The sequence below is a fragment of the Aotus nancymaae genome, unplaced genomic scaffold (assembly GCF_030222135.1).
Source record: "Aotus nancymaae isolate 86718 unplaced genomic scaffold, 86718_ANA_hifiasm-v0.15.2.pri h1tg000019l, whole genome shotgun sequence".
Taxonomy (NCBI): domain Eukaryota; kingdom Metazoa; phylum Chordata; class Mammalia; order Primates; family Aotidae; genus Aotus; species Aotus nancymaae.
Window position 1 is genome coordinate 49,818,871 of NW_026988431.1, and position 14,531 is coordinate 49,833,401.

Consider the following 14,531-nt stretch of genomic DNA (forward strand, 5'->3'; position numbering starts at 1 on the left):
TAAAAGAAGGCTCAATTGGAATGGATAGAAAAGAGACTGAGGAAAAGGCAAATTATAAAAGGGAGTCATGCATGGCCAAGAAGTATAAGGTGAAATGCTCAGCTTCAATAGTAAGCAAAGAACTGCAAATTAAACCAACAGCAAGACACTACTTTGTATTCTTCAGATTTGCAAAAATTAGAAAAATAGCTATTTCTAATGAATATTAGGAAAGCAGGAGCCTTTATTCAGTGAAGTAGGATTATAAGTTAGTTCCTCCATTTTGGGAACCATTTGACAGTATTTATGTGTATGCCCATGATCTCATATTTATACCTAATACTACCCTGGGTCTCCAATATTATTATTGCAGACAAACTGTCCTATAAGTACGCAAGAAGATGGGTAAAAAACTTGTATTGCAGGATTATTTGTGGTGACAAAGTTTCAGGTAGCCTAGGTTCTATCACTATGGGATTGGATAAGTAAAGTGTGATATGTGCACTTAATGAAATATTATATAGCAGTCAGAACAGAACGAACCATATCTACATGTAGCTACATGGATAGGTCTCAAAAGCATAATGTTGACTAAAAAGAGTAAGAGTTAAAATGAGGCTTGTAGTTTAACATGATTTGTGTAATTTTTAAAAACACCTTCATAAAGGATAATTTTTTCACATGTAAGATGCAGGTTAGAAGGCATACATTAAATTCACAAGCATGAATGCTCTCTAGAATGGATCTTTCCCCAATGAAAATAAGCATGTCTCATTTTCACCCATATTAGAAACAAAACAAAACAAACAACCCTCCTTGTTACCACATCCACTTCCGGCTGCAATTCAGTTTTTCTGATCCTTATTAATGGAATCAAATGGGTTGTCTTTCATTGCTGTTTCAAACTTTATCTCCTCCCCTCACCCTCCAAAGAGCTTTCTTGCCATTTTTCATTTGTCTTCTTTTATACCTTGGACACACAGAACAGAGTTGATTATACTTTGTAGTACAAAACATGCAATCATTCTTGACTAATGCCAGCAAGGACCCTCTCTTAATTTAATATATCTATAAATTTTTAATAGAAGGATACAAAGAATAATACAACATATGTGTGAACCCATCATCCATACTTAACAAGATTTAACATTTTGCCATCGTGATTGTTAAAGAAAAAAGACAAAACTCCCATTTTTACTTCTCTCCATGCAAAAATAGCTGCTGGTGACACTAGATCCAAGTGCAAAAACAAGATGTCCTCAAAGTGAGAAGTGATAAGATTCAGGGCAGAAGTGGAAGAGTAAGCTTAATGTCACCACCCAAGATAATAGCTAACGTGTGTGTTACTCCCAATGTGCCTGCAACTACTCCCCTTCTTTACATATATTAAGGAATTTAATTCCTAGAACAGTCCTGTATGATAGTGACTATTTTATAGATGATGAAACTGGAGTGTCTAAAGTCAAACAGTTAACATGAAGCAGAGTTCTTGTTTTTCCTTGTCTTCAATTATCTCCACAATAAAAAAAGTACAGCCTTCTATTTTGCATTAAAAAAAAAAATTCCCTGAACTCTGGGTGCCAGTTCATCTGTCTGTGTGTTCTTCCATTATGCTACTTTAACCTAGAATCATTGTCCTCCATATAGCACTTTGAACGAGATGTTTAAATGTTTTGTGTTTTCTTTATCCAGGAAAATTTAAGCTTGAAATGTCTTTCCACTATATAGTTTTTAGTTATTGTATTCTCAAACATTATACTAACTTAATATGCCCTCCAAGTTACTATAACGTTTTATATCAGCCTACAAAATAGCTAATTCTCAATACCCTTTGTATTTGTAGTTTCCGGAAACCTTAGGAATAGCAGGATTCTCTTTTTTGTTGTTGTATGTGTGTGTGTGTGTGTGTGTGTGTGTGTGTGTGTGTGTGTGTGTATACACATATATATAATTGCACTTTAAGTTTTGGGGTGCATGTGCAGATCATGCAGGATTGTTACATAGGTACATACATGACAATGTGGTTTGCTGCTTCCATCCCCCTGTCATCTATATCTAGCATTTCTCCCCATGTTATCCCTCCCCAACCTCCCTATCCCTCGCTGTCCCTCCCCTATTCCCCCCAACAGACCTTAGTGTGTGATACTCCCCTCCCTGTGTCCATGTGTTCTCATTGTTCAACACCTGCCTATGAGTGACAACATGTGGTGTTTGATTTTCTGTTCTTGTGTCAGTTTGCTGAGAACGATGGTTTTCAGATTCATCCATGTCCCTACAACGGACACAAACTCATCGTTTTTTATGGCTGGATTGTATTCCATGGTGTATATGTGCCACATTTTCCTTGTCCAGTCTATCATTGATGGGCATTTGGGTTGGTTCCAAGTCTTTGCTATTGTAAACAGTGCCACAATGAGCATATGTGTACATGTGTCTTTATAATAGAATGATTTATAATCCTTTGGATATATACCCAGTAATGGGATTGGTGGATCAAATGGAATTTCTATTTCTAGGTCCTTGAGGAATCACCACACTGTCTTCCACAATGATTGAACTAGTTTACACTCCCACCAATAGTGTAAAAGTGTTCCTATTTCTCCACATCCTCTCCAGCATCTGTTGTCTCCAGATTTTTTAATGATTGCCATTCTAACTGGTGTGAGATGGTATCTCAATATGGTCTTGATTTGCATTTCTCTAATGATCAGTGATGATGAACATTTTTTCATATGTTTTTTGGCCTCATACATGTCTTCTTTTGAAAAGTGTCTGCTCATGTCCTTTGCCCACTTTTGAATGGGTTTGTTTGTTTTCTTGTAAATCTGTTTTAGTTTTCTGTAGATTCTGGATATTAGGCCTTTGTCAGATGGGTAGATTGCAAAAATTTTTTCCCATTCTGTTGGTTGCCCGTTCACTCTAATGATTGTTTCTTTTGCTGTACAGAAGCTCTGGAGTTTAATTAGATCCCATTTGTCTATTTTGGCTTTTGTTGCCATTGCTTTTGGTGTTTTCGTTATGAAGTCCTTGCCTATACCTATGTCCCAAATGGTTTTGCCTAGGTTTTCTTCTAGGGTTTTTATACTGTTAGGTCTTATGTTTAAGTCTTTAATCCATCTGGAGTTAATTTTAGTGTAAGGTGTCAGGAAAGGGTCCAGTTTCTGTTTTCTGCACATGGGTAGCCAGTTTTCCCAATGCCATTTATTAAACAGGGAATCCTTTCCCCATTGCTTGTTTTTGTCAGGTTTGTCAAAGATCAGTTGATTGTAAATGTGTGGCATTGCCTCTGAGACCTCTGTTCTGTTCCATTGGTCTACATCTCTGTTTTGGTACCAGTACCATGCTGTTTTGATTGCTGCAGCCTTGTAGTATACTTTGAAGTCACGTAGTGTGATGCCTCCAGCTTTGTTCTTTCTGCTTAGGATTGTCTTGGCTATGCATGCTCTCTTTTGGTTCCATATGAAGTTTAAGGTGTTTTTTTTCCAGTTCTGTGAAGAGGGTCGTAGGTAGCTTGATGGGGATAGCATTGAATCTATAAATTACTTTGGGCAGTATGGCCAATTTCACGATACTGATTCTTCCTAACCATGAGCATGGAATGTTTTTCCATCTGTTTGTGTCCTCTCTTATTTCCTTGAGCAGTAGTTCATAGTTCTCCTTGAAGAGGTCCTTTACATCCTTTATTAGTTGTATTCCTAGGTATTTTATTCTCTTTGTAGCAATTGTGAATGGGAGTTCACTCTTGATTTGGCTCTCTTTTAGTCTGTTATTGGTGTATAGGAATGCTTGTGATTTCTGCACACTGATTTTGTATCCTGAGACTTTGCTGAAGTTGCTTATCAGTTTCAGGAGATTTTGGGCTGAGGCAATGGGGTCTTCTAAATATACAGTCATGTCAAATAGAGACAATTTGACTTCCTCCTTTCCTAATTGAATACCCTTTATTTCTTTTTCTTGCCTGATTGCTCTGGCTAGAACTTCCAATACTATATTGAATAGGAGTGGTAAGAGAGGGATCCTTGTCTAGTGCCAGATTTCAAAGATTTCAAAGGGAATGCTTCCAGTTTTTTCCCATTCAGTATGATATTCGCTGTGGGTTTGTTGTAAATAGCTTTCATTATTTTGAGATATGTTCCATCGATACCTAGTTTATTGAGAGTTTTTAGCATAAAGGGCTGTTGAATTTTGTCGAAGGCCTTCTCTGCATCTATTGAGTAATCATGTGGTTTTTGTCTTTGGTTCTGTTTATGTGGTGGATTATGTTTATAGACTTGCTTATGTTGAACCAGACTTGCATCCCCGGGGTGAAGCCTACTTGATATGATGGATAACTTTTTGATGTGCTGTTGCAATCAGTTTGCCAGTATTTCACTGAAGATTTTTGCATCTATGTTCATCATGGATATTGGCCTGAAGTTTTCTTTTTTTGTTGAGTCTTTGCCAGGTTTTGGTATCAGGATGATGTTGGTTCTCATAAAATGATTTGGGAAGGATTCCCTCTTTTTGTATTGTTTGGAATAGTTTCAGAATGAATGGTACCAGCTCCTCTTTGTACATCTGGTAGAATTTGGCTGTGAACCCATCTGGACCTGGGCTTTTTTTGGTTGGTAGGCTATTAATTGCTGCCTCAACTTCAGCCCTTGTTATTGGTCTATTCAGGGTTTCAACTTCTTCCTGGTTTAGGTTTTGGAGGGTGCATATGTCCAGGAATTATCCATTTCTTCCAGGTTTACTGGTTTATGTGCATAGAGTTGTTTGTAGTAATTTCTGATGGTAGTTTGTATTTCTGTGGAATTGATGGTGATATCCCCTTTATCATTTTTTTATCACATCTATTTGATTCTTCTCTCTTTTCTTTCTTATTAATCTGGATAGCAGCCTGTTTGTTGATCTTTTAAAAAAACCAGTTCCTGGATTTATTGATTTTTTTGAAGGGTTTCTTTGTGTCTCTATCTCCTTCAGTTCTGCTCTGATCTTAGTTATTTCTTGTCTCCTGCTAGCTTTGGTGTTTTTTTTTTTATCTTGCTCCTCTAGCTCTTTCAATTTTGATGATAGGGTTTCAATTTTAGATCTTTCCTTGCTTCTCATGTGGGCATTTATTGCTATAAATTTCCCTCTAGGCACTGCTTTAAATGTGTCCCAGAGATTCTGGTACATAGTGTCTTTGTTCTCAATGGTTTTGAAGAACATCTTTATTTCTGCCTTCATTTCATTGTTTATCCAGCCAGTTTTTCAGTTTCCATGAAGTTGTGCAGTTCTGAGTTAGTTTCTTAATCCTGAGTTCTAATTTGATTGCACTGTGGTCTGAGAGACTGTTATGATTTCTGTTCTTTTGCATTTGCTGAGGAGTGATTTACTTCCAATTATGTGGTCAATTTTAGAGTAGGTGTGATGTGGTGCTGAGAAGAATGTATATTCTGTGGATTTGGGGTGGAGAGTTCTGTAGATGTCTATTAGGTTTACTTGGTCCAGATCTGAGTTCAAGTCCTGGATGTCCTTGTTAATTTTCTGTCTCGTTGATCTGTCTAATATTGACAGTGGGGTGTTAAAGTCTCCCACTATTATTGTGTGGAAGTCTAAGTCTCTTTGTAGGTTGTTAAGAACTTGCTTTATGTGTCTGGGTGCTCCTGTATTCGGTGCGTGTATATTTAGGATCGTTAGCTCTTCTTGTTGCATTGATCCTTTGACCATTATGTAATGCCCTTCTTTGCCTATTTATTTATTTATTTATTTATTTATTTATTTATTTATTTTGAGATGGAGTTTCGCTCTTGTTACCCAGGCTGGAGTGCAATGGCATGATCTCGGCTCACCACAACCTCCGCCTCCTGGGTTCAGGCAATTCTCCTGCCTCAACCTCCTGAGTAGCTGGGATTACAGGCGCGCACCACCATGCCCAGCTAATTTTTTGTATTAGTAGAGACGGGGTTTCACCATGTTGACCAGGATGGTCTCGATCTCTTGACCTCATGATCCACCCGCCTCAGCCTCCCAAAGTGCTGGGATTAAAGGCGTGAGCCACCGCACCCAGCCCCTTTGCCTCTTTAAAGTCGATTTTATCAGAGACTAGGATTGCAACTCCTACTTTTTTTTCACTCTCCATTTGCTTGGTAAATCTTTCTCCATCCCTTTATTTTGAGCCTATGTGTGTCCTTGCACATGAGATGGGTTTCCTGAATACAGCACACCAATGAGTTTTGACTTTTTATCCAATCTGCTAGTCTGTGTCCTTTGGCTGGTGCATTTAGCACATTTACATTTAACGTTAATATTGTTATGTGTGAATTTGATCCTGCCATTTTGATGCTAGCTGGTTGTTTTGCCTGTGAGTTGATGCAGTTTTTTCATTGTGTCAATGGTCTTTACCATTTGGTACATTTTTGGAGTGGGTGGTACTTGTTGTTCCTTCTATGTTTAGTGCTTCTTTCAGGAGCTCTTGTAAGGCAGGCCTGGTGGTGATGAAATCTCTCAGAAATTGCTTGTTTGTAAAGGATTTCATTTCTCCTTCACTTAGGAAGCTTAGTTTGGCTGGATATGAAATTCTAGGTTGAAAGTTCTTTTCTTTAAGGATGTTGAATATTGGCTACCACTCTCTTCTGGCTTGTAGGGTTTCTGCTGAGAGATCCCCTGTGAGTCTGATAGGCTTCCCTTTGTGGGTAACCTGACATTTCTCTGGCTGCCCTTAGCATTTTTTCCTTCATTTCAACCCTGGTGAATCTGACGATTATGTGCCTTGGGGTTGCTCTTCTTGAGGAATATCTTTGTGGTGTTCTCTGTATTTCCTGGACTTGAATATTGGCCTGCCCTGCTAGGTTGGGGAAGTTCTCCTGGATAATATCGTGAAGAGTGTTTTCCAGCTTGGATTCATTCTCTCCATCACATTCAGGTACACCTATCAAATGTAGATTAGGTCTTTTCACATAATCCCATATTTCTTGGAGGCTTTGTTCATTTCTTTTTATTCTTTTTTCTCTAATCTTGCCTTCTCATTTAATTTCATTGAGTTGATCTTCAGTCTCTGATATCCTTTATTCCTCTTGTCGATTTGGCTATTGAAACTTGTGTATGCATTGTGAAGTTCTTGTGTTATGTTTATCAGGTCCATCAATTCATTTATATTCTTCTCTAAGCTGTTTATTCTCACTAGCATGTCATCAAACCTTTTTTCAAGGTTCTTAGTTTCTTTGCATTGGGTTAGAACATGTTCTTTTCGCTCAGAGAAGTTGTTATTACCCACTTTCTGAAGCATGTTTCTGTCAATTCATCAGACTCATTCTCCATCCAGCCTTGTTCCCTTGCTGGTGAGGAGTTGTGATCCCTTAGAGGAGGAGAAGCATTCTGGTTTTGGGTGTTTTCATCCTTTTTGCACTGGTTTCTTCCCATCTTTGTGGATTTATCTACCTGTGGTCTTTGTAGTTGGTGACTTTCAGATGGGGTCTCTGAGTGGATGTCCTTTTTGTTGATGACGAAGTTATTTCTTTTAGTTTTCCTTCTAACAGCCAGGCCCCTCTGCTGTAGGACTGCTGGAGGTCCACTCCAGACTCTGCTTGCCTGGGGATCACCTGTGTCAGCTGCAGAATGGTAAGGTTTGCTGCCGGTTTCTTCTGTTATCTTCATCCCAGAATATTACCTGCCATATGTCAGCCTGAGCTCTCCTTTAAGAGGTGTCTCTTTGGATATGCAGGGGTCAGGGAGTTGCTTGAGGAGACAATCTGTCTCTTATAGGAGCTCAAGTGCTGAGTTGTGAGCTCTGTTGTTCCATTCAGAGCTGCTCAGTAGGTATGTTTAAGTCTGCTGCAGTAGTATGCATAACCGCCTTTTTTCCCAGGTGCTCTGTCCTAGGAAGGTAGGGCTTTGTTTATAAGTTCCTGAGGAGCTGCTGCCTTTTTTCAGAGATGCCCTGCCCAGCAAGGAGGTAGTCCAGTCACAGTCTGCCAGCAGAGGCGTTACTGAGCTGCTGTGGGCTCTGCCCAGCTGCTGTGTGAACTTCCTTGTGGTTTTGTTTACAGAGGTACAATTAGAACTGCCTCAGTAATGGCAGACTGCCTAAGTAAAGGCGGATTGCCTCGGTAATCATGGACTGCCTTGGCAGTGGTGGACTGCCTCAGTAATGGCGGACTGCCTCGGTAGTGGTGGACTACCTCAGTGGTAATGGCTGACGCCCTTTCCCCCACCGAGCTGGACCGTCCCAGGTCTAGCTGTGCTTGCTGCGAAACTCTCAATCCAGAATGTTTCAGATTGGTGGTTTTTGTGAGGGTGGGACCTACCTAGCCAGATCACCTGACTCCCTGTTTCAGTCCCCTTTTATTCAATTGAATAGGCGACTCTGTATCCCAGGCATTCCAGGCACCAGTTGAAACGGCCACCCAGATTTGTGTGCATTTTTGTGCGGAGATCTGTGGTGCCAGCTAAAACAGCCATGCTGGAAACTCCTGGCACTTTTCAGCCTGGAAATCTCCTGGTCTGTGGGCAGTAAAAACTCATTTGGAAGTGCGGTGATCACTCACCCTCTGCATTGTTCTGGCTGAGAAGTCCACTCCAGAGCTGTTCCTATTCAGTCATCTTGGATCCCAACCTCAGGATTCTCTTAAATGACTCTTTATCCCAAATCTGATGCCTGTGGAATGCTGTCCAGCAAACAGCTGGCCATTCATATGAAGAGAGGCTGAAAATGTTTTTTGTCTTGTTCATTTAAAAGCATTTACTTCTTATTTAATATCTGCAAAGAACACAGTCACATCATAGTAGAATTTGCTGTTGTAAATTTTGGATTGTTTCCATGGGTTCTGCCTTACATCTGCATGGTGTCTGAAGCCAACGCTTCTTTTATTTTTGTAGGCATTTAGGGCCTTGTGCCTCATAATCCAATGTCATGCTCAATGACAGAAAATTAAAGTAGAATTTCTTTAACTATAGAGAAGGACTCGGCAAAACAATACAGTTATTTAACAACTCCTTGTCTCAGAAACTGAAGGTGCTGTTTTGTGCAGGTGCTCTCTGCTGCTTATCCTGTGTTTATTTATTAAGGACAAGAACTGGGTACTCTGCTTCTAAAAACAAAAAGACCACACTAGTCTATCGGAACCTATAATGAACTAGTAAGATGTTTATATTTCATTCAGAACAGCAAAGCTTTGAATTAGCTGCCATTTTTACTGTCTACTATTCTCCTAATTCTCAGGTAATTGAGAATTAACTGCATAAAATTTACATATTAAGTACCCGTTCTTTGAAGTTCATTTTAAGATAATTCTTCCTTTTAATTTATAGCTGCATTCAGAAGTAACAACAACATTTATCATATGGGCTCAGACATCTGTTGCTTCTAGTTTAGGACCATATCCTGACACAAGCACCAGGGGCCATTTAATAGTAAGGTGTGATTGTTCTCTCTGATGAAATCTTCCCATAGAGTCACAATGGCACCATAATTATATTAATATCTTTTATTAACTATAACTTATAGTTAAGCTTTCCAAAACTAAAATCTAAACCACCTTTTGAAGTTAGAAATTCTACCAGTTTACTACATACTTCATTGTTAATAATTCTTTTCATTTGTTTTAAGTATACCTCTTTAAGGATTCTAGGAATATGGTAACAGATTTGTAGCCACACTTACCCCACTTTTATGGACAAATATCATATTCTCTTGCAGCTTTTATATTTCGAGAGTCAGTGTGAGAGAGATAAGAACTTTGGGATCAGGCAGACCCAAATTTGATTTATAGGATCTAACTAGCTGAGTGACCTTTGATAAGTTAATTAGTCTGATCCTTTGAGTTTTCTTGGTAGTTGTGACTATACATGAAATTACATGAAATCAATAAAACCCAACAAGTATGGGTCATCTACTCTACACCATTACCTAATAAGTTTTTTCATACAGGAAGGCTTGTTGCGTGGAATACAGATGGAGTCGGTGGACCTTACAGTGAACAAGCAGAGTGCACCCCGCTTTGGCTGGGAATTCTTCCTCTCTGAAGTTCCCTCCTTGACCTGGAGAGCCTCTCTAGGGTTGAGCATGCCTTCTTCTAGCCCATTATTAAAAACACTCACTCCCTTCTATGGGCATGCAGCCCTTTGGCATCCTACTGTCCATGCCACCAGCGATGGCAGCTGCCTTCTCCTGGCACAGAATACAGAGCCTGGGGATCCTGCCTGGTGGTGATACAGTCTGTCCCCTTTATGTACATGAGTTACCTCCAGGAGTCTCCCATTGTTTCCTTGTTGGAGGAAACAGAAAATTCAAGTAGTAGCATACAAGTACCTGTAATTAAATCACATAAGAAGCCTATATCAGAGAAGAACAAATGAACCTGTGATTGAACCAGAGGGGACAGATTATTATCCTCAAGAAATGTCACCCCGCCTTAATGAACTCAGTATCCGCCTACAAGCACTGTTGCAAGAGAATCACCTTAGGTCATAGTGCAGCCTGGGAAGAGACCTTTACTGGTGGAATTTGTGAATACTCAAAGGAAGCAGAGGATACACAGATGTGATTATAACATATGCAACAAAGTATACACTAAAAGCTTCCACTTGAAATCATACAGAACACACACAGGAGATACACCCTACAAATGCTCATGGGATGGATGCACATGGAAGTTTGCTCTGCCTGATGAACAAGACATTTCTGAAAACATGCTGGAATCAAATCTTTTTAGTGTCTGGACTGTAACCACAGCTTCTGTTCTGACCGTCTTGCCCTCCATAGGAAATGCCACATGATAGTCTGAATGTCTTCATCTCCCACCTCAGTGTGACTTTCCACTTACCTGGCTCTTTCTCTATCCTCCCACCGTTATCTAACACATTTTTTACATGTACATTTTAATTTTGATTCAGCTGCTCTGACCCTCTGAATTTATATCATCCAAAACTTCCATATGGTCAGTAGCAGATATTCTCTAATCCTCCCTCTCCTTACCATGGATGACCTAAAAAATGAGAACATTTTTTTTCGGAGATGTTAAGCAAACCATTCTTAGAGATACATATATTTAATGTAATAAGCGCAAGGAAACATGTAAACTAAAAAAAAAAAGTATGCAAAAGTACTGGATAAACAAAGATTTATACAAATGTCTGGTAAATTCTAATTAAAACATTTGTTTAGAGTGAATTTATTTTCTAATTTAAGGAACTAGCTCTTTGTAAAATAAAGTTAAGAATGCAAATTTATATAGATTTATAATGATTTTAAAGTTTACTATTAAAATATGTCACTGAAACACCCGAACAGATGGAACATAGAAATTTTACAACTCCAGTGTTTTTAACTATTTTTTTTCTATAGAAACAAACCAGTCTATTATAAAACTTATTTATAAAAGTTTTTTTTTCCATTATAAAACTTATTCTCAAAAAGCATACCAACAAAGACCGTCACTGGGGCTGGGGTTCAGATCACAGTTTCCACACACAGGACAATGGAAGGACTTAGATTAGTCAAACCATTTGTTCTTTCTGCTATAGTTTCAGTTCTCCATTCACATATTCGTTAGACAGGACTGCTTGAATAATCATCCTCAAATACTTCTTACATTCCCCAGCTAAAGACTCTGGAAGCCAGTTTCCTGTTTGTATTCTCTTGGTTTTGACAGTCATTAAAATGCCTTTTAGATGCTACCCAGAGTTATAAGTTCTTTACTGTGAGCCTGGCACATGATTTGTCTGTTTTAGTTCTAGCAGGAAGACCCATGCTTCTCGGTTCCAGACCACAAAAGTGAGCTCAGGCAATCAAGTGTTTTAGAAGCAAGACACATGATCAGAAATTCATACGTTTGTCAGCTACATACATTTCCTTTGAAAACATTAGTAAAATTTAGCCTACTAGGTGTTTGAAAATCAGCATGGTGGTGAGGGCAGAAAGAGGCCAACAAACTGGGCCTGTCAGAATCCATTGAGTCTGTGGGGTGTTAGGATAGGGAGGGCTGAGTAGTCAATGACAAGTTGCATATGGACATAGAGGCAAAGTGGAATAAGAAACTACATTATTCTTCTGGAGCTGACTAGTAACATTAAAAGAATATGGTTTACTCTGTGAAAATATCTGGACACTTAAAATGTACTAATTAGATGAAATAAATTGTGTCATTTCAGATTTACAATGTCTAGTAGAGGCACTTGGGTTAAAACTTCAGAAGGCCGTGACAGAGATGGACAACTATAAAGAAATGCTTAGGTAAGATGGAGAACATTAAACAACTTGTAAGATAACAGTGCTCTGTAGATGTGTCACAAAATGACAAGAATTAGAAAGAAATGACAAGAATTATAAAAACCCTGGTGTGTTCTCTGTGACTCTTTTGGCAGAGATTTTCTTGTGTGGGTAATAGTTTACTGCTGCTTTTCTTGACCACTTTGCTGCCCTAGATTATATATTGAAGAACCTGTAAATATCTTCAAATACATGGAGGATTTCTTTATCTCAATAAGAAACTTATCTATCCATATATTAAAGCTTTCCCTGATAATTCAAATGCAGTAACTTAATGTGAAATACTCTTTGAACTTTTTTCTTATCTTTGTTCCTTTATTATCTCTCCACAAGAAACAATATTGAAGTTGTATCTCAAAATTACTAATTTCAGCTTCAAAGAAAGGGTTGAGTATCTCTGAAATGCTGAAGTACTTATGCTTGATGCAAGTGGGAAAAAAATGTTGGAAAACACATAAGAAAATGATATAAAATCAAGAGCACTATTTCTATTAAAAATTAATTTTAAGCCTGGGCAACGTGGCAAAACTTTGTCTCCCCCCAAAATACAAAAATTATCCAAGCGTGTTGGCACACACCTTTAGTCCAAGCCACTTGGGAGGCTGAGGTGGGAAGATCACCTAAGCCTAGGAAGTTGATGCTGCAGTGAACCATGATCATGCCACTGAGCTCCAGCCTGGGTGACAGAGTGAGACCCTGTGTCTCAAAATGAATAAATAAGTAAAAATTACTTTCATTTCAGAAATTTCAAAAATCATAGTATAAACATAGGATATCTATAATTATAATACTAAAATAGAATGTATACAATCTTTGAAAAGTAGGCAGATTCTTTTACCTTATGATATATGTGATTTTCAGTTCCTATATTTTAGAAGGATGAACTGCATAAAAATATAAATATTTAGAATGCTTAGCAACCAAATGTTTGTGTTGACCATGAACTACTCCTAAAAACAATGTGTTTAATAAAGTACTGAACACAAGAAGGAACAAATTCCAAAAATGACCTACCAAATTAATGTATACTTGGATTATTTGTAGCAAAATAGTTTGTTTCTGAATAATAAGAAAAATCAAATATTCATACTTTATAACACTATGGTTAATAGTACAGTAAATACAGTAGTTCAGCTCTCTGTGTAGATGGCTGGGGTTGCGGAAATTGGTGGAAAGGGGGTCCTTAGAAGACCCCCTAGGCCCAGGAAGTAACTTTTTGGGAGATTTTTTTAAATCCTGAAAAAGAAACAAGTTGATCATTGCTAGAAAAAAAAAAATCATTGTTTCTCTCCCTCTAATATCATCAAGGAGGGGTTTGGCCACGTGGATGTCTCATGTGAAGAGCAGTCTAGTCAAGCCCCAGCTACTGTGTGATGATTGCTTCTTGGAGCTCAACAAGTGAAGAGGGCACAGTCTAGGCATAGGGAGGTGGTGCTAGCACACAACTAAGCTAAGAGGGAATTTGTGGGCATACCAAGAGTTAGCATATAAAGTGGAGTCTTGGAAAGTTTGGAAAGAAGCTTAGAAATGAGCATAGTGAAGAAAAGGAATAAACTTACTGGTAGTGACATGAATTGATATTTTACAGAATAAGTTTGCACAGAATTCTTGTATATTCATGTTCTACATAATGACATTTTGGTCAGTGACAGACCATGTATACAATGATGGTTCCATAAGATTATAATACCATATTTTTACTGTACCTTTTCTGTGGTCAGATACGTTTAGATATGCAAATACTATTGTGTTACAATTACCTACACTATTCAATACAGTAGCATTCTATACAGGTTTGTAGCCTAGGAGCAATAGGCTGTATCATATAGCCTACGTGTGTAGTAGGTTATACCGTCTTGGTCTGTGTACACTCAAAGATTTTCACACAATGACAAAATGCATAATGATACATTTCTTGGAAGTATCCCTGTTGTAAAGCAATGAAGGACTGTGCATGGAGCCTTCCCATTTAATATTAACACATGCTTTGTGGTAATTTTTGTTTATTATATTTTTAACATAAGTTGTACTGAGAAGTTGTGAGAGTCAGGGTAGACTGGAGATGGAGGGAGAAAGACACCACTGAAGTCCATCAAACTATCTGTAGGAAGTTACTGTACAATTGCAGAAATGCTGATGATGTTTTATCAGTTTATAAAGCTGATGTTTCCTTTCCATGCAAGACCTTCTTAAGAATTAAAAAATGGACATAATGCCCGTATTTAGAAATGTGAATTAGGAAAGATAGAGCCACTTAAATGGCTCCAAGTGCTAGAGACCTTTCTCTATGCTACCTGTCTCTAGCTCTTCCATCTATACTCTT

At 38.3% G+C, this 14,531-nt stretch overlaps 1 protein-coding gene across 1 annotated transcript in view; it reads left to right on the forward strand.

Annotated features, from left to right (window-relative positions):
• The window catches only part of LEKR1 (leucine, glutamate and lysine rich 1), a 207,411-nt gene that overhangs the window by 126,359 nt on the left and 66,521 nt on the right, over positions 1-14,531 (forward strand). The window contains exon 7 of the mRNA XM_012447335.2: positions 12,091-12,172. Coding sequence (XP_012302758.2) covers positions 12,091-12,172 — 82 coding nt within the window. The remainder of the gene's footprint in view (positions 1-12,090; positions 12,173-14,531) is intronic.